The 19,420-nt window shown below is 38.7% G+C and overlaps 1 protein-coding gene across 4 annotated transcripts in view; it reads left to right on the top strand.

Moving 5' to 3' along the window:
* The window catches only part of hook3 (hook microtubule-tethering protein 3), a 129,373-nt gene extending 110,350 nt beyond the window's left edge, over positions 1 to 19,023 (top strand). For 2 of the 4 annotated variants that reach the window (XM_070872280.1, XM_070872278.1), the window contains 6 exons: positions 1,827 to 1,909; positions 2,230 to 2,330; positions 4,875 to 4,979; positions 8,892 to 8,963; positions 11,306 to 11,442; positions 17,803 to 19,023. In XM_070872280.1, coding sequence (XP_070728381.1) covers positions 1,827 to 1,909; positions 2,230 to 2,330; positions 4,875 to 4,979; positions 8,892 to 8,963; positions 11,306 to 11,442; positions 17,803 to 17,818 — 514 coding nt within the window. In that variant the 3' untranslated portion in view covers positions 17,819 to 19,023. Of the gene's footprint in view, positions 1 to 1,826; positions 1,910 to 2,229; positions 2,331 to 4,874; positions 4,980 to 8,891; positions 8,964 to 11,305; positions 11,665 to 17,802 lie in introns of those variants that run through there. The other 2 variants (XM_070872281.1, XM_070872279.1) reach the window with 1 other exon arrangement.
* Positions 19,024 to 19,420: the final 397 nt, after the last annotated feature.

Raw genomic sequence — 19,420 nt, 5'->3', positions numbered from 1 at the left:
ACACTCCTCCTTGTTCAATCATACCAACTAACAACACACAAGGGTAGGCACTTGAATGTTATCGCCAATGCTGATGTAAAGTTTCTGTTAACGTGTTGTCAAACATTTAAATATTTATTTTCAACATGTTGCCTGCTCGGACAGATCTGTGTGCACCTTTGGAAGTGGCTTAGTGAGTTGTAGTGAATGGTGAGACATAACGCTTCCCCCCCGCCCCCCCCCCCCCCCCCCACCAATGGTGATAAGTGTGAAAGGAATGGCTTGGGCATTGTTGGGATACTTTGTGGGGTGGTGCCAATCTGGTGCATCATGTGGCAGCCAAGGTATACATTGTCAAGTGAAGTAAATCTGGCCTTGGTGAGGCCATCCCTGATGCCCTGGGCAGCAATGTGGTCAGGTGCGGATGCCCTGTGTATGTGCAGCATCAGGTGATTGCGGAGAAGGTTGGTGATGCTGGTGTGCCTAGGGATGATGGTGTTGGGGCTGATTGTGGTGGGATTCTGAGGGCCAAGATTTTTTCAAGGGCACCGATGCTGATGGAATAGATGGCAGCTGAAGTTGAGAAGACAGAAGTGATCTGTCCGTGGTGAGAGAGTTTGCTCCAAGGAGGTGATACTGGATAAGAGAGTTCACTGCAAACACTTCAAATCTCCATAAAGTTGAAAAGTGCATTCCAAATCCTGAAGGCTCCAGCTTCTAAGATTAGAAATTAAACAGTTGTGAAATGGTAGTTTGTATACCACTTCTGCAGCTGTCAACTATTCAAACCAATCCAGAGTTGTTGAGAACGCGGCACACTTACCTGACATGATCCCCGAGGGATGGGAACCTTGTAAAAAAAAAACTTAATTATCTCAATGGCCTGACCCATTGCTCAGTGCTGGGTCTGCAAACTGCAGGCAGAGCCGGCGCTTGAGAAATTCACAAGGTGGCGGGTTCAGAGCCGACTTCTGCCCCGTTGTCAATCGTGGCCATTTTGACAGTAGGCTTGCCTCCAAACCCGTATTCGTAACATTCCGGCCTGTGTGTGAGAAAAACATGACTACTGATTTACATACCAGTTATAACTTTTGTGTTCTGTAATTTTCAAAAGTGGATTAAGCCTGGAGTCTGTTTTCATGCTAATAAATTCATTTTTGAAAAAACTATATTTCATCTGTATTTTGTTAACCATTTAGAAATGGTTAAATCTATTAATTGCTTACACCTGAGACACAGAGTGAAAGGCAGAGCGAAGGAGTGTCTTTGATTTCTGTTTTTTTTAGACTAGGTAATTTTGAGGGAAACAGATCGAAAGAGAGGGTAGGAGGGGGAGATTGAGGGGGGCGTGTGGCTTTTCACCATCCAACTTTTGGGGGAGTGGTAGGCAGAGTGGTAGGCAGAGTTAGCGTGAGTTGAAGGAGGGAGGAATAGGGGTTGAGTGGGTAGGTTAAAAGGGAGAATGTAGGGATAGTGGTGGGAGTGAGAAAGTGATAGGAAATGCATGCAAGGTTTTTATTACATTACATTACTAGCAGTTGTCCTGCCGTGAGTGCTCCTGTTGAGTCAGCACATATACTGAAGTGAGGGAGGAGACAGATGTGACACTTGCAGGACGTGTATGCTATATTTTTAGTATATTAATATTTCTTCTGCTTCCACGTACCAAAAATCTGGTGTATATTTGAGAATAAGCCCCTAAAATTGCTTGATTTTCAAATGTTGTAAACTTGTAATAAGCTTTTCATGGAGCTTATTTCAAGATATATTAAAATGGAAGTAATTCGTTTTTCAGCACCTCAATAGTGTAATTTCTGAGTATTGTATCATTCTGTTGCATGTTTCAGGGAGAAGCTGCACGAAGCTCACACTGAGCTTCAGAAGAAACGAGCCTACATTGATGACTTGGAACCAAAATACAATAACAGCTGTAAGTCTTTTTCAATTTGTAAACAAATTGACACATTATTAATTTTCACCATTTATCTTTGCTAACTTTATCAAAGTAGTATCATCCTTAAAATGTATACATGCCCAAACTGAAGCATTTTGTTGTGATACCCATATGGCATACTATATATCTTATTTATCTGTCTGTGCTCTTATAATACTGACAACCTAGTTGTACATTTTGTTTTTATTATTCACATTGGCAAGTAGCTTTCTTTTGAAAACTGCTGTAATTTTGCAATGATGTAAACTAAGATCAATTTAGTTAAACTAATTCAACTACTCTCCTGCTTTATACAGCTCAAAAGATTGAAGAACTTCAAGAGGCCCTGAGAAAGAAAGATGAAGATATGAAACAAATGGAGGACAGATACAAAAAGTACCTAGAAAAGGCTAAGAGTGTGAGTGCAATTTCTCAGAATTTTCTTGAAGGTGTCTAGTAAAGGGCCGCTTGAAACCAGCACTTAGTCATTTAAAAGGATTTTTATTACAGTATTGATTGGATGTTTATTTTTCACACGGGAGTTAAAGTAAGCTGAGTTTAGCTGCGAATCAGCATTAAAAGACATGAACTAGAATCAGTTATATTGAAGCTGTAGATTTAGTTTCTGTAATGTATATAATAACTCGAAAGACTTGTTACTTTAAACTCACTCGTGCAAACCTGGTTCAACTTTATTCGCGCCCAAAGTGTACACATGACATGGTACTCGCTCTTATATACCAGGGCCCCATGCACACACGCGTACAGCCCGATGACCTCCGACAGTGTCTAGTGACCCCAAGCATCACTACATAACAGTTTCCCAATAACATTAAAATCATAGACTGTTACAGGCCTTTTGGCCTGCTTAATCTGTACTGGTGTTTTTCTCTACATGAGCCACCTTGTCTAATCCTACTCTCCTGCTTACTCTCCATACCATTTAACATTCCCTTTCTTCAAGTAACTATCCAGTTCCATTTTTTAATAAAATGATGGACTCTGCTTCAGGAATGATTTGTAGCAGAGAATGCCACATTCTAACCACTCTAGTTTTTTTTCTGATTTCCCTTTTAATTCTTTTTGTAATCCTATTAAATTTGTACCTTGTTACCCCCTCACTAACCAGTGGAAACAATTTACCTTAAGCCTTCATAATCTTAGAAGTCCTCTATCCAGATCACTGCTTAACTTTCTTGCTTCTAATGAAAAAAGCCCTTGCAAGTCGAGTCTCTCTCTTTCTTATTAATTGCCTAAAGTTATGGTACTGGACAAACAACTCAGAGGTCGTGAGTTTAAATCCTAACGTGGCAAATTGTGAAATAATTTTTTTATTAAACCTGGTAATTTGTAGGCTAGGATTAAAATAGCTGGCCATGAAAGCTATCAGATTGCTAAAATCCAACTGGTTCACCAGTGTCTTTTAGGGAAGGGGACCTGCCATCCTTATTCAGCCTGGCCTACAATTCATGTGTAGGCCAGACCAGGTAGGAGTTGCAGGTGTCTCCTGTCTCACATTTAGTGATTTATTCTCAGGCCCTCAAATTGTCGAGACTGGAAGAAATGGACAATAAATGCACTCCTCCTCTTTATCACAGTTTTACATAACTTTAATTTGGAGTTATCAGGAAATTATGATATTGTTTTCTACGTCCAGATCATTATGTATATTGTAAATCAGAGCAGACCCCTATGGAACATCACTCACCGCATTCTTCCAGTTGGAGAAATGTCCTTTTATAACCTATCCTTTACTTCGTACTGTCCAGCCATATCTCTATCGTTTGGCCACATCTTTGTTATAGGTTTCTTATGGTTTCTTCATTTGTTCTCTTTATGTGGGTGACACTGGCAAGGCTGCACCCTTAGTTGTCTTTCTTCTTGTAACTTTGCAGTCCTTGTGGTGATGGCGCTTTCATGGTGGTGGGAAATCCATGATATTTACCCGGCGACAATGAAGGACTGACGATCTGTGTCCCAAATCAGGCTAGTGCTTGACTTGGAAGAAAACTTGGAGATAATGGTGTTCCCATGACATTGATGCTCTTGCACTTCTAAATAGTACAGGTCACAGGGGAGGAAGGTGCTGTCTTGGTAGGTTGCTGCAGTGCATGCTGTAGATAGTACATGATGTAGCTACAGTGAGCCAGTGTGGAGGGGTTGGATATTGAGTCCAATAGTAGGGGCACCAGGTAACAAGACTGGTGCTCTAATATGGGCTCTAATATAGTGTTGTTGCAGCTGCATTCATCCAAACATGTTGTGAGTATTCTATCACATTCCTGACTTGAGACTTGCAGATACTGGAGTGGCTTTTTGAGGAGTTAAAAGGTGAGCTACTCATTGCAGTGTACCCGGCCCCTGCCCTACTCTTGTAGCCATTAATGATATCACTGGACCAGTTAAGCTTCTGGTCATTGGTGAGCCCCAAAATGTTGTTAGTATGGACTCTGCAATGCTGGTGCCATTGAAGGTTGGGTAGGTGATGGGCTTTCTCTTGTAGGATATAGTCATTTCCTAGTACTCGGGGCAAGAATGTTAACTGTCACTTGTCAGTTCAAGCCTGGATGTTAGTTCAGTTCCTGCTATAGGATCGAAGGAGTGAAAGGCTTTTAGCTACAACATCATGCCAGTGTGGAGGCAAAACACGAGAGAGGGAAGAATTGGCAACGTCCGTGGGATCAACAGGAAACCGCCAGGAACATGGTTCTGTAAAGCTCGTGGTAAACGGTGTCTATCACATATTGGCTAGAAAGTCATCAACGCACCAATCTACCATGAATTTGTGCTCCCTTCATTGTTGGCACTGCCATCCTCGAGTATGAGGGATGCACTATTACTAGTCTAACCTGGTCTATTCCCTAAACTATTAAAGTTTTCAATGGTCTTCCCTGTTCTTTACTACAAATATAATTATGTCAATAAATAAAATACGCTTTAACATTACTATTTTCTCTTTTAGGTTATCAGAACTTTGGACCCCAAACAGAACCAAGGAGCAGCCCCAGAAGTTCAATCTCTGAAAAACCAGCTGCAAGAAAAGGAGCGAATGTTGCATTCCTTATCGGTATGGCACTTTGCATTTGACAAAATGTTATCAGTTAACTGAGCCTATAACTGTACACCATGCATACTGCCAGTTTCTTATCCACACACTATTGTAAGCTGATAGGAACTATTTTCAGGAAGTAAGTTATTACTTCCTTCATACATTTTCAGTTGTTTACACTAAAGTCCACCTTCCAACATTGATTGTCATTGCAACAACTTGTATAGTGCCCGCAAAATCCCAAAGGTGCTTCACATTTGGGGATCAGATTCAAGCAAGAGCAGGAGAGAAATTTGGAGAAGTGATTAAGTGAGGTAGACGAGGTAGGTTTTAAGGAGACTTATGATTGGGGAAAAGTGTAGCATTCAGGTTGAGTTCCAGTGTGTGGTTGCTAAATGGTAGAAGAAGAGGAGTGCACAATAAATAATAGTTGTAAGAGCAGATAGTTTGAAGTGTGAATGTGGTAGTTGAGTGATTCTAGTATTGGTCTAGCAACCCAAAGATTGTAAATTCAAATCCCACCATGGCAAGTTGTGAAATTGAATAAAATAAATCTGGTAATTTATGGACTAGTACCAGAAATTACCATGAAAAGTGTTGGATTGTCGTAAAAATGCCAACTGGTTCATTAATGCCCTTCAGGGAATGTCCTATCCTTGCCCGTTCTGACTTACAAGTGACCCAGTGCCACACTACAGTGCCAGTGCCACCCACATCCCAGAAACAAAACAAAGTTGAGCAGGATTTGTGTTGGAAAGGATGTGGGCAGTGGAGTTCTGAACAAGCTGGAATTTATAGGAGTGTGAAAGGTGGTTAAGCGGAGTCTGAAGGTGATGGATAAAGTTAAGCAAAATCACACAGGTGGTTGCAGAAAATCTTGGTGATGGACTGGATGTAAGGTTTGAAGCTCAAGTATGAGCAGGTATCCAGGAAGGGGTATGTTAACAGGGGCTGAAGTGTGGAGCTTTTGGTAGCGACCAAACATTATGGCTTTGGTTTACCAGCATTAAAAAGTTCTGACTTATTCATGACTTGATGTCCGATAGAACAGCGATAGTTGTAGAATCAAGTAGTGGTGTTACAAAATCAGGTCTGCCTTCTCTGGCTCAATGACGTTGGTCTCTCGTTTAAGTGGTCTGAGCGTTTTACTTTTATGGGAGTTTAATCACCCTGCCTTATATCTACTTATGATTGCATATCTTGCAATCTGGACCAGGTATTGTCTTCTGTATGCGTACCTCATATCTCTCTGACAGCAGACCTTTAAGACCAGATGAAGCAAAAATTTAGACTGTTAACCTGCTTTATTCTGCAGTAAGGTGAATGAATAGAGCAATTGGTATGAGCAAATTCACTTAGTTCAATTGATCCAACTTGCCTCCACATAGTAAGATTAAAAAATACTGAACACACCTCGCTAATCCACTTAGGGGGGTTGACTTAAATGGACTGACTCTTCAAATTGCCTGTTGTTCAGTCTCTGGGAGAAGAAACTTTCGATTGACATACATCTTTCGTCTTGGTGCATCTTTTGTTAAATTTGTGAGATTTGGTTTTAATTGTGACACGATTGTTTTTAAAATCCAGTATTTAAAAAGAAACACTTTCTTCCAAATCCTTTCTGTGGCAAAATGGTCAAAAAATACAGAAACATGACCAGTGGTGAAGCACTATTGTCGGTGTGCTTCATGCTTGTGCTTGTGGATAATGTCAGAGATGCAGGACATAGATGATAAATATGAGGAAGTTACATAAATTACTTTTGACAAGTATTTTTTCTAGAAAAACACACAATTTCTATAGCTAATTATAAACATTTCTAGCACAAAAGAGTGATGTTTTAAAAAAAAAAAAAAAATTCCTAAGTCAGATATTGTACTGATTTTAAACAATGAGTTGCTGCTAGTATGATGATGGAGCTTCCCATTAAATCGATGCATGAGTCTCCGTTATTGTGAGTGTGCTGATGGGAGAAGAGCCTGATTTTGGACACACATATACAGTCTCAAATACATTCTGTGAGAGAACGCTACCGAGATAGCAGAATTTGCCCGTGACCTTCAGATTGTACCAATTCGCTGCATTAAAAAAATTCTCTTTATCTTCCCCTCTCCAGTTCTTTTGCCAAGTATCATAAATCTGTGACATCTGGATACTGACTCTCCTGCCAGTTGAAACAGTTTCTCCCTATCTACTTTTATCAAAACATCTCATAATTTTGAACACTTCTATTAAATCTCTCCTTAACCTTCTCTGCTCTAAGGACAACAATCCCAGCTTCTCTAGTCTCTCCATATAACTGAAGTCCTGCATCCTTGATACTATTCTTGTACAACTCCTCAGCAACTTCTCTAAGGCCTTGACATCCTTCCTAAAGTATGGTGCCCAGAATTGGACATAATACTCCAGCTGAGGTCTTACCAGTGACTTATAAAGGTTTAGCATAAGTTTCTTGCTTTTGTACTCTATGCCTCTATTTATAAAGCCAAAGATTCTGTGTGGTTTTTAACAGACGTACCACCTTGTCTGCCACAGTCAAAGATTTGTGTACGTGAAGCCCCAGGTATCTCTGTTCCTGCACTCCCTTTAAAATGATACAATTTAGTTTATATTGCCGCCACTCATTCTTCCCAAATGCATCACTGAACACTTCTCTGCATTAAATTTCATCTGCCATGTGCCTGCATATATCATCAGTCTGTCTATGTCCTCCTGAAGTCTGCTAATATCCTCATCGCTGTTTACTGTATTTCCAGGTTTTGTGTCCTCGGCAAACTTTGAAATTATACCTCCTATGTCCAGGTCATTAATATATATCGAAATAGCAGTGGTCCTAATACCGGCCCGTGGGGGGGGGCACCACTGTTCACTATCCTCTAGTCTGATTAAACAATCGTTTACCACTACTCTCAGGTTTTCATCGTCTGTCCACACTGCCACTGCCTCTTTAATCACATGGGCTTCAATTTTGCTAACATTTATTATGTGGTACATTATCAAACACCTTTTGAAAGTCTATATATACAACATCAACTGTACCACCTTCATCAACACACTTTGTTATTTCATCAAAAACTCAATCAAGTTTGTCAGATAGAATAATATCCATGATACTTTTCAAACTTGGTCAACATCCCAGCATGCCTTCTGATTTTTGTCAAGTTTAACAAATCCAGGGTTTCTAGTCCAGTCTTTTAATTTGCATTAAACGTCCGCATTGAAAAATCCAAAATTCTTCAACTGCCTTATGTGAATTCCACTGCATTTTTCCATAGTCACAGCTAATGTGCAGATCTTTTTATTTACACAGAACCAGGTCAGTTTAGAGATTTGTTCATTTCCTTTGGGAATAAGGCTTTGGGCAAACTCATTGCAGAGGTCAGTAAATTGTGTAGTGCAGTGTGTGTACCTCCTTATTAAAGGTCCTATGTTAGTATTCGAAGAAGAGCAGTCTCTTGTAGTCAACATTCCTCCGTCAACCCATCACCACCAATAACAGATTAGCTGATCATTCATTTAATTACAGTTTGTGTTATCTTGCTGTCTCCAAAATGACTTGTGCATTTGCCTATATAAATTGTTATACTTCAAAAACAATTCATTATCGCTGAAGCAGTTTGAGACATTCCTAAATATATGAATGGAACTCTGTCTTTCCTCCTTTTCACCAGATGTACCCCTAATTTTGTTATAAGTTGAGCAAATGAAAAAGACACTTGCATTACCTAACAGGGAATATTTTGTTCAGAGTGCTTTATATGATCTAGTAAGTTATGTGCAGGATTATTCCACTCCAGGCAACTCATTTACCTTTATATAATTAACCTTGCAAAGCTAAAAATGAAGTATATTAAAGACCATCTGGGATTAGACAAAAAATAGTGTTTCTGGACTAAAATGTGTTTTTCTTTTGAACCATTTTGCTTTTAGAAAGAGTATGAGAAGACAAAGATTCAGAGAGATCATGAGGAGAAGCTGATTGTTAGTGCATGGTATAACATGGTAAGAATACAAAAAAAAATCAAAATATTATTGATGGTAAACAAAAAGAAAATCTAGACTTTAATGAAAAGATCTTTTATATGGTGTTAGCTCATCTCAGGAGATAATGTAGCAACATAGGATAGTGCAGGACCAGAGAAGACTCCAGTCTCTGTAACTGGTGCTGAAAACCTATACATCTCAATTGCATTCAATATTTATCTAATCTTCCCGTAAATTTTACCACACTTGCCTTATTGGGCAATCCATTCCACACTTTCATTACCCTCTGCATAAAGTAGTTTAAAAACAAAAGTATGTGCACCTTTCCTCTTCCAGGCTTGAGCCTGTGGTTCTAGAGTTTGTGGTAATCTCAAACATATTGTCCGAATTTCATTTAGCTATTTCCTTAAAAAAAAATCTTGAATAATATCTTTCATAAGTCAGCTCTTCTCCAGAGTAAATAATCCCAAGTTCTTCATACTCTTGGCATAGCTCAGTTGTGTTAAGATGTGCATCAGTTTTCTCTGTACTGCCTCCATTGCGTAGACCAGAATTCGACACACTGTGGCCTTTAACAGACTTGCTATAAATCTCCTGGGACTTACGTTCTATTCCCCTGGCTACAGATCCCAAGATCCATTTAGCTTTCCTTACTGCTGCCACACATTGGGTAGTTATCAAAGTAGATTGGCAACTTGCTGCATCAGAGGAGACACAGGGTGGTTGTGCTTAGAGCTGTGTCAGAGTGACAAGAAATGAATAGTGGGATGCCCCATGATTCAGTGCAGGGAATAGGTCTTCCTTGGGGGCAAAGGACAGGAACATCAGTCTTTATGCTGACACTCCAGAAAGTCCAGATGCAAGCCCCACTGTTACAAATACCCCAGAGCCCCCCTCTTGTATTGTGTCCTGTAGCCTAGAACCATTTAATTTATATTCCTTCTGCTTTTCTTCCCCTGTCTCATTACCTTTCATTGTTCCACATTCAATGCCTTGTGCTATTCATCTAACCACCTCCCCCACCTGTCTACGTCCCTTTGTATTTGGTTTGGCTCTTCCTTATTATTTGAATACCCCCTTCCCAATTAGTGTCATCTGCCAACTTAGATAACTTTATTTCTATCTCCACCTGCAGATCATTTATGTACAGTGTAAACTTGTTCTGGAGTACAGAAATTCATAAATGTGAATGGTATCACCAAATAATATTTCTAGCCATGTTGCCTATATGTTAATAATGTATTTTCATTGGAAACGCTATAATAGAAAGCTCTGCAACAGTATTTATAATTTAAAAGAGCTAATGTACCTGTCCTGATCCCGGCACTGAAGATGCACATTGAGCCCAAATTGTGCTCCGCCTTTCAAGGCCAACCTATGGCTGATTTTGGTGTGTCGGGCAATGAACATGCTCTGATCGCACTCCCATGTGCTGGCCCACCACCTGGCATGGCCTTGTGCAGGTGAATGTGGTAGGGAAGTGGCGCACAGCTACAGGCCTGGTCTCTGGAGAGCCAGAAGACCACAACGCTTGAAAATCCAGAGGGTTAGCTGAAAATGTCCCTACCTGCTCCTTTCAGCCAGTTGCCAGACCTACTCCGATCCTCTGATTTGAGGAAAGTCCACTGCCAATATATATACATGTATTTGAATGCCCCAGGGCCACAATGTAAAGGAATTGAGGCAGGAGGCTGGGAATCCCTGATCCCTCCCCTCCCCGCTTCATTTGCATGACACAAACTTAGGCTTTGCTCTGTTTAGGAAGAAACCCCAGAAATCCTGGGGCAGCCAAAAAGGAGTGGATGCCCAGCATTCTGCATCTTCAACCCCTTTTTCCTGACCTTTGTGTCCAGGGAATAGGTCTTCCTTTGGAGCAAAGGACAGGAACATCAGTCTTTATGCTGACACTCCATGCAGTGCTGAGGGAGCGCTGCACTATTGGAGGTGCTGTCTTTTGGGTGAGATGTTGAACCGAGGCCCCGTCTGCTCTCCCAAGTGGATGTAAAAGATCTCATGGCACTATTTCGAAGAAGAGCAGGAGAGTTATCCCCTGTATCCTGGCCAATAGTTATCCCTCAATCAACATTAAAAAAAATGATTATTGTGTCGTTATCACATTGCTGTTTGTGGGAGCATGCTTGTGTGCAAATTGGCTGCCGCATTTCCCACATTACAAGTGACTACACTCCAAAAGTACTTAATCAACTGTAAAGCGTTTTGAGATGTCTGATGGTCATGAAAGGCGCTATATAAATCCAAGTCTTTTTTTTTAATCTGCTTAACCATCGGAATTTTGAATATGTCCATACTTGTAGTAAATGTAACATAAGGCTGTATTTATTTATTTTGTTTCTCTTTAGGGAATGGCTCTTCATAAGAAAGCAGCAGAAGAAAGACTTGCCAGTACTGGTTCAGGACAGTCCTTCCTAGCTAGACAGAGACAGGCAACAAGTACACGGCGACCATACCCTGGGCACGTTCAACCAGCTACAGCAAGGTAGAAGGTACAGCCAATGGGCACAGCACCAATCATACAGTATATAATTTAACTGAATATCTTCAGCCACTTGGAAACTCCCTTCTGCTCACTGTTGAGTTTTCAAAAACTTTTGCGCTAATGTTTGTATTGAATGTATTGTTTATTTAGCCTATGTATGACGTTTTAAGCCACAAGTGTAATATAAAATGAACAGTGGAATAAATTTGTTGTTCCACATTCCCTCACTTGCATAATTTATTCAGCATTGGCGATCAGGAATACTTTCCTGCTCAGCTTTCAACTCCCACAGCTACGTGGTTTTATGTTTTCCTTTCAATTTAAATTGCTTCATCCAATTGCTCATTAGCAATTAAAAATATTTGTAAAATATGAAGTGTGTTAACATCTTTGTTCCTTAATGTAGGAGATCAACAAGTGGTGGGAAGTACATGGTCCATAATATAATCATACATGGCTTCTACTTGGCATGAGCTTGACTGGTCAAATGACCTTTTCTCGTGTCATATTCTTTGTTCTTAAAACCTTATCAGTTTTATGTTGTGGGAAGACTATCATGCAGAAATAAGGCCATCAGTACATTTTAAGAACAACTGCAATAACTAACTTTAGTTCATGCAGTGAGTGCAGGCTGTCCTTTTCAGATCTGGGTCCCACGTCTTCCATCTCCTAAGTTGGTCAGACTTGGCCCAGTTCTTTGACAACATAGGTCAACAGCTCAAAACTCTTACAATTCAGCAGTAGATTGATATTCTCATCAGAGTGACTCGGGTGGGGAACGGATATGTTTTCACTGGTGTAATAATGAGTTATCCTAAAAGATATCGTATCACAAAGTAAAGGGAACTATTGTCAATCAGCATTGATGCGGACACTGCACAGCATACCAATAGTAGAAAAGTGTCCCATTTTACAGCACTGACATCTTTTGCAATGATATTCACCAAACAGATTTAAAGTAATAGTTAAAATGTGCTTATACCTTTAAATTAACAAAGTTGGGGTTCAAGTACAAATGATCACAGTACTTTGCTTCACAGAATATCCAATTATTGGTGCTTGCCAGTAGGTCATAATTTTTTTCGATATTTTTAAATTTGAATCACGGTGCTAAAAATTATTCAAACGCTGTACCTACTGCTAATTGTTAACTTCATTCATTCTAAGGATTTTCCAATATACTAACCAAACATCTAGAAATAACATTTAGTATTACAGAACCCTTTGTGCTTGTATAGTTAAAAGACCAATTGATCCATCACACCTGTCCTGTTGTGCTATGATGCATACACTGCTGGCAGTTGGAAACTCGTGGTCGGCACATGGTCAAATTTTCAACATAAGCTGGCAATGGTGAAGGCTCCCTGCCAACAGTGCAGATTTGTAAAATTACCCCCTCAAATGTCAAAGCTGTCAGTATGAGAAGTGCTTTTACTTCTCCAGGCGGTATTCGTGTTTCACTTGATCAAAGGACCTAATTAAAAGTGACAACAAATGAGTTTTATCAGCTTCCCAAATCGAACACTTCCCAGTCTTAAAACTTATATTGCCTAACATTTATCAATCTTAATTTTGATATTTTCAATTGGCATAACCTCAATGGCTTTTTGGGGAGAATTTTTCAAATTTCCACTACACTTTGTGAAGAAATGCTTTCTGACAACTCATGAATGGCATAGCTTTTAATTTTAAGGTTACTTTGAGAAACAATTTTCAGTTGATTGCTGAAAAGACTATACAGTATAAAATACATTTTATAGTACACTTGTGGTATAAACAAAATATGCAATATGAAAAGACAAAGGGAAAAATAAAATGAAGGAAACATGAGTGGTTTCATTGTTACATTCAAGCAGCCCTGAAATGCATGGAGGATGAACTTCCATGGGGATTCTCACTCTCGTCTGTTGCAATGTCATTTTAGTATGGTTTCTGCGGTTCTTTTGCCAAAATTACAGTATGCAATTTAGAGAAACACAACATAAATTATTCCCATCTTGAATTATTTTGTAAACATTGAAGAATGCAATAGCAATTTTGCACCAAAATAAATTTACTAAAGTTAATTTCAAAAATTCAGTGGAATAAATTGGCCCGGATTTTGCGGTCAGTGGCAAATGAACAGCGCTTGCTGTTCGTTATGCTTAACAGCTGCCCACAGACTTTTCGTAGGCTTTTATGTGACAAGTTTACACACTGGGAGTCCAATACAATACAGCACTCTCTACAGGAGATCTTGGACCTGTGTGAGCAGGTCAAGCAACAGCATGTCTCTGCAACCAATCAGATTGAAGAATCCTTCCTGAGGCACGCAAAGTCTAAACCAGCAAATGCAAGTTAGAATATTTAATTCAATGTAAAGTCATGTACAGAATCAAAATAGAGAGGTAAAGAAAGATGGAATTACGAGAGATAAAAGAAATAGAAAGTTTAAAATTAAAAAAAAAAATCTCCAACAATAATTAAATTCTGAAGGAATGAGACTCCACACATATAAAAGTTAATTTTCAGTGCCAGAGAGGTGTTAAAAATTCACTTACATTTGACTGGACAAGCCACAACTTTTTCTGGTGTGTTTAGTGGATATTTATTAAGTACCGGAACTTTACGCCCTTCATGTATTTGAATGATGAGTCTCTCGGCGAGGTATCATGTAGTGAAGCTTGTGGAGGAACAGGGCAAATCAGACAGCAACTTCCTGCTTTTCGCATTTAACTGCGCATGTGCGGATGCTGGAAGTTGCCTTAATAACGGTGAGCGCTGATAGCCTCACTGCAAAATCCGGGCTAATATGTTTAATTCTGTAAGTTTCAGGAATTCTACTGTATAACATTTGTCAGATATAAAGTTTTTTTTTAAAATTGGGTTTTCAGCACTAAGGGTAAAATGTAATACGTAACACATGTCCTGCAATATGATTAAAATTATCCTGCTTAGATTATCTTTATCATATTACACAAAAAATGCTAACTTTTCTTTCATAACTCCTATAGGAGTAAGCTGCATTATAGAACTGATGGTAAATCTATACAAAATTTCTTAAAAAGTGTCTTTAAATCACATGTTTACATTCTAGTCTTTATGGCTGCAGTACATACATGCAAATACCAGAAACATTATTCAATCGCTCATCAAACTTGTCTGAAAACAAATTAGTGTATAAATGTGATACTTAGTTTTCTAGAAGGTTGGAGTTCATGCCCCCTGCCTCCCGTCTCTCCTCTTACTTTTCCTCCCTCTCCTCTTTTTCTCCCTCATATTAATCAGTGTTTGAATCAATAACATTTTCTTTCTTAGAAAGTGCTGATAGCTGAAAAACTCTGAGAAAAGACCATTCAGCCCATCAAGTCTGCTGTCTCTGGGACAGCCATACTCCCATCACAGCATCCAGCTCTATTTGGAACAAGCCTAATATTATTGCCTTTTCTATCTTGCCTGGCAGATTATTTCAAACATTTATCACTGAGTGAAGTACTTCTCCCTGATCCATTTTAAATGTATTTTTTTCACTATTTTCCACTTATCTGCTGCTTTCCTTCCTTCTTCTTTAAGAAACATTGAGTTTATCTTTCAGTGCTATATACTTTGCGGTCCCCCTTGATGGTCGTTTTCAGACCATAAAGATGAAGCTTCTCTTGTTTTTCCTTGTGGGCGGGCTTGTTTGTCCTATATCAAACACAAATATATCTCGTTTTGTGGTGTGCTGCTGAGATCTGGAAACAGTACTTTAAATATAAACACTGAAAATGCCGGAAACACTCAGGTGGTCAAGCAGCATCTGTGGAGATGCAGAGTTGAAGTTTCAGGTCGATGACCTTTCATCAGAACAGCAATTCAAATTTCCAGCATCCGCACTATTGCATTTGTTTTACAGTAATGTAAATTGTGGTCCTACCAGTGCATTGGAAAACTTTACAATAACTTCATGGGCTTCCACTATTTTCTTATATATCCTGTTTAAAATATTTGGTGACGTGTCTACTGTTACTCTTGGGTCCTTTTCTAAATATCTCTGCTAATTCAATTGCAGTCATTTCATACTTATGCACTACATTTTTGACCTATAACTAGTCTTAACTCCTTATGAAAATCTTGAGCTTTGTTTACGTCTCTACCGCTATATACAGGTACAATGTCTCAAATCCAGGAACCTCGGGACCGAGACCGTGCCGGTTTTTAGGTTTTTCCGGATTTCGGACAAGTCCGAGACAAAGTAATAATGGTGATGTGGGTCGGCAAGACTCCGTCCGATCACACACCATTTAAAACATAGCAGTGAAGCCGATAACTAGACCATCCTGCCATTTTTGGACAATAATTCCGGATTTTATTTTACTTAATCAAATTAGATTTTCTCACTGTCCGGTTTTCGGACAGCCGGATTTGAGACACTGTACCTGTATTAATGTCACCAACAAACTTGATCCACTTAGTTACCTTTTGATATCACGATCATTGGCCTACAGATTCTTCACTTAATATCTCCCCTCAGTCTGCCAATACACCTCTTGCCTCAATACACTTGTTTCCTTTTTAACCAGTCGTGTGCCTGGTCCCTTGTTATATCCTGTATTCTCATGGCTTTTAGTTTAATTTATATAGGAAAGCACAGAACTAGCGAAGACTATAGTCCATCTAGCTAGCTCCAAAACAAATTAAAAGTCTTTGTCAAAATATTTCATCTAATTTAAAACGTTTTCAAAGTTTTGTCAGGCAGGTGCCACCTCTCTAAATCCTTGCTGGCAGTTTCTAATGAAGTTATTGCTATACAGGTTCTCTTTTAGCCTACCCTCAGAATAGATACCACTTATTAATCATGGGCCTGAATTTGTGGTCAGAGGCTTCCTGCAGGTAGATGCCTCCGACCGGCAAAAAATCTACAAGCTTACATTCTGTCTCGGGATCCATGGAGACTCGCGCTCCTGGGCCTCTATATGCAGAGGCCCACGTATCCCGGGGTGCATGCGGTTCACAAGTGCCCCTGGGATCACGTGGGCCGGCCCAACCAATGAAAGAATGGATTCCCCATAAGCATGAATGGGGATCGCATTAAAAAAAAACTACATTTAAAATTAATTAAAATACAATGTCATTAAACATTTAAAACAAAAATTTAATTTTTATGAAAATATTAACCAGTTCAAAAACTGTTTTAGTCTGAGTGATTCAAGTAGCATTTGATATGAGACGGTAAATAGAAATTGTTTGATGACTATATATTGGGTGTACAGTCTTAGCGCTTTAAAAAGCAAAGCAGTGGGAAATATGTATTGGGTTAATTTACAAATGTTGATCTGCTGTGCTACTACTAAACAATCTGGAATGGATACCCAGAATAGGAACAGAGAAAAGTGAGGGTGAGAAGCCACTCAGCTCATCAAAACTTAATTTTTCTGGTGCATTAGCATCGCATTCAATTGTACTGGGAATTAATTTGGATACATAATATATTGTAATCTGATTATTGCTTTACCACCAGTTTATAAAATGAGGTGAGAGGCTGTGACAAGATAGACCGGTTTTATGAGTTTCTAAGATTATATACAGTACTTGACTGCAATATAATTTAATAAAGAAAAAAAATGGTCTAATTGTCAGTCTAGATACTTGCTTTCCTTACACTGAACAATGAGTTCTATGAAAATAATGTCGTGCTCAAACAGATTGAGTAAAGAAATTCTTTGCAGTCATTGTTTTTGAGCAGGCAGATAAAATATGGAACTCTTATTCTGGAGGCAAATGTATAGAAAGATTTACTGTGCTTTATTTCTTTCTATGACTAAAGTGTGAAGATATTTGAAGCTTTCAAGCCTTGCATTAAATAATTTTTATTTTACAATATACTTAGATAAATGACAAAATACAATATTGCTGTATTTCTACAAACAATTATACCTGAGCTTCCAACACTTGCTTCACAATGGCTTGGGTAGCAGAAATTTTGAATGTGACAATTTACCATAAATAAGTTAATATTTGCATTATTATAGTGCCCTTAATCATCAATAGGTGCATCATTCAAAGTTATCCTCTTCATTTATCAGTTACTGTTGTTGTTTATGCAGGTCAGTAATAATTCTAACAGCATTTGGTTTGGAAAATAAAGTTTTGATTTACTCACTTTTGAACTATTAATGACGACTATTCAGACAGCATATTAATGCCAAAGAATATGATGAACTTAGACAGTGTATATTGCAATACTTTATCTAATTTTGTAACCATACTTCATATCAATGGTTACCAAACCTGGTTACACTAACACCTCCCAGTAGACACTTTGTAAAAGACACACAGATGAATGTATTTCTAAGTTATTTAGTTCCTTTTTCCTAATGTGTTTTTGTTCTTCATTTGCAGTGACGTGATTGCATGATCAGCAGCATGGCTTTCCAGTACTGGCTATTCATTTGCATCACTGAGTTGCATGCATAATCTATTAACCTGCTGCTGTTTGTTTTCTAACCTGCCTATACAACAGATGTAATGGCTCCAGGCCCTTTATCTATTCTGTAAGTTTGGACATATCACTAGAAGGAACTGGGAGACACAATGCTTAGCACACTGCTCTTCTTTGGAATCTGGTGTCATTCTGTCTCTGCTAGCAATAGAAATACATTTGGACATGTTGAATCTAGTTCCAAGTGGGCATGGGTCCATGGTGCACAACTACCCATTGTTTGACACTAAATTGTCAATTTAAGATGTTGTACAGATAACTGGGCTGAAAAATAGAATATTTCAAACTGATGATTAGTGAGGGTGCTGTTCAGAGGTTGGACAGAATAGAACAAAAAGTTTTCTGTACCTGATCTGGGATTGCTTGATGCATACATTGGCTGTCCAAGTGGAACCATGATTCCACCAGCACTGATATTGTCCACCTTGAGTGCAAAAAACTTATTAAAACTTGTTTTCTATAATGCATGTACCTCTGGTACCATCTTGTGCCACTTGTAAAACAGTTATTCAATTGGTAAACTTTGAGTGTGGGCTCTCCATAATAAAAAGCTCATTTAGATTTACGACGAAAGATCAAGAACATCAAGCGCCTCAGTTCTTACACCAAGGTCAATAGCTCTAATGCTTTATCATTTACTTTTTAACAATAGCCTGGATTGGGTTTTTATTGTTATAACATGTTCCTGTTGACTATCCAATAATAAGTAGCTTTGACTACTTTGTTCTGCAAATGGAACGAAAAGCCACACAGTGCAAGAATTTTAGGCTTTGCACAATAACATAGTATTGTATTTATTTACCGTTTTGTATTTTAGGCGGAAAAGCTGTTTGTTTCTTTGTGTCCCAAAACATGTTAAAATTATTACAGGGTTCATTATGTACTTGAGTTTGTCACTATGTTCTCTGCTTTGATCCCATTGTGTAACTGCCAATCTACATGCTGCTTATATAAATTATGTACATATAATAAACCAACAGAACTGGGTTATCTGTGTTCAGGAAATGTTCACAAAGTGAACAATAAGTTTCACAGTATTGTTCCACAATGTATCTTTGACCTGAATGCTTCATATGCTGCAAAAAATGTACAGTTCAATATATTGTAAATAAAAGTCTGTCAAGAGTTCAGAAAAGCTTTAATTTTGTTCATGTGCCGTCAGGGTAATTTTACCATTGATATTAACTCTGCTCCATGGTTGAGCTTGTAAGTTAGCTGTATCATGGTATAACAATTATCATTCATTGAGGCAAAACAACAACAATGTTAATTTATCTCCGAATGAACAGCTTCACTTTGCAACCTCCACTAACTGCTGGAGTTTATCTGACTTTGGTCATTGTTCTGGAGAGACCATGTAAAGGGACAAACATTTTTGATTTTGCATAAGTCAGATCATCATTGGAGGGATTAATTCAGATTGCACTGGCATCACCAAAAGAGGCCAGTTAGATATTGTTTGGTGTTAACCCCCTACATGTGGAATAATCCAGCTGATACACAGATGAATGAGATTCT

Source organism: Pristiophorus japonicus, chromosome 2 (assembly GCF_044704955.1).
Source record: "Pristiophorus japonicus isolate sPriJap1 chromosome 2, sPriJap1.hap1, whole genome shotgun sequence".
Lineage (NCBI taxonomy): Eukaryota > Metazoa > Chordata > Chondrichthyes > Pristiophoridae > Pristiophorus > Pristiophorus japonicus.
The sequence above is the reverse complement of the archived record's forward strand: the minus strand, read 5'-3'. Positions and strand labels throughout refer to the sequence as shown.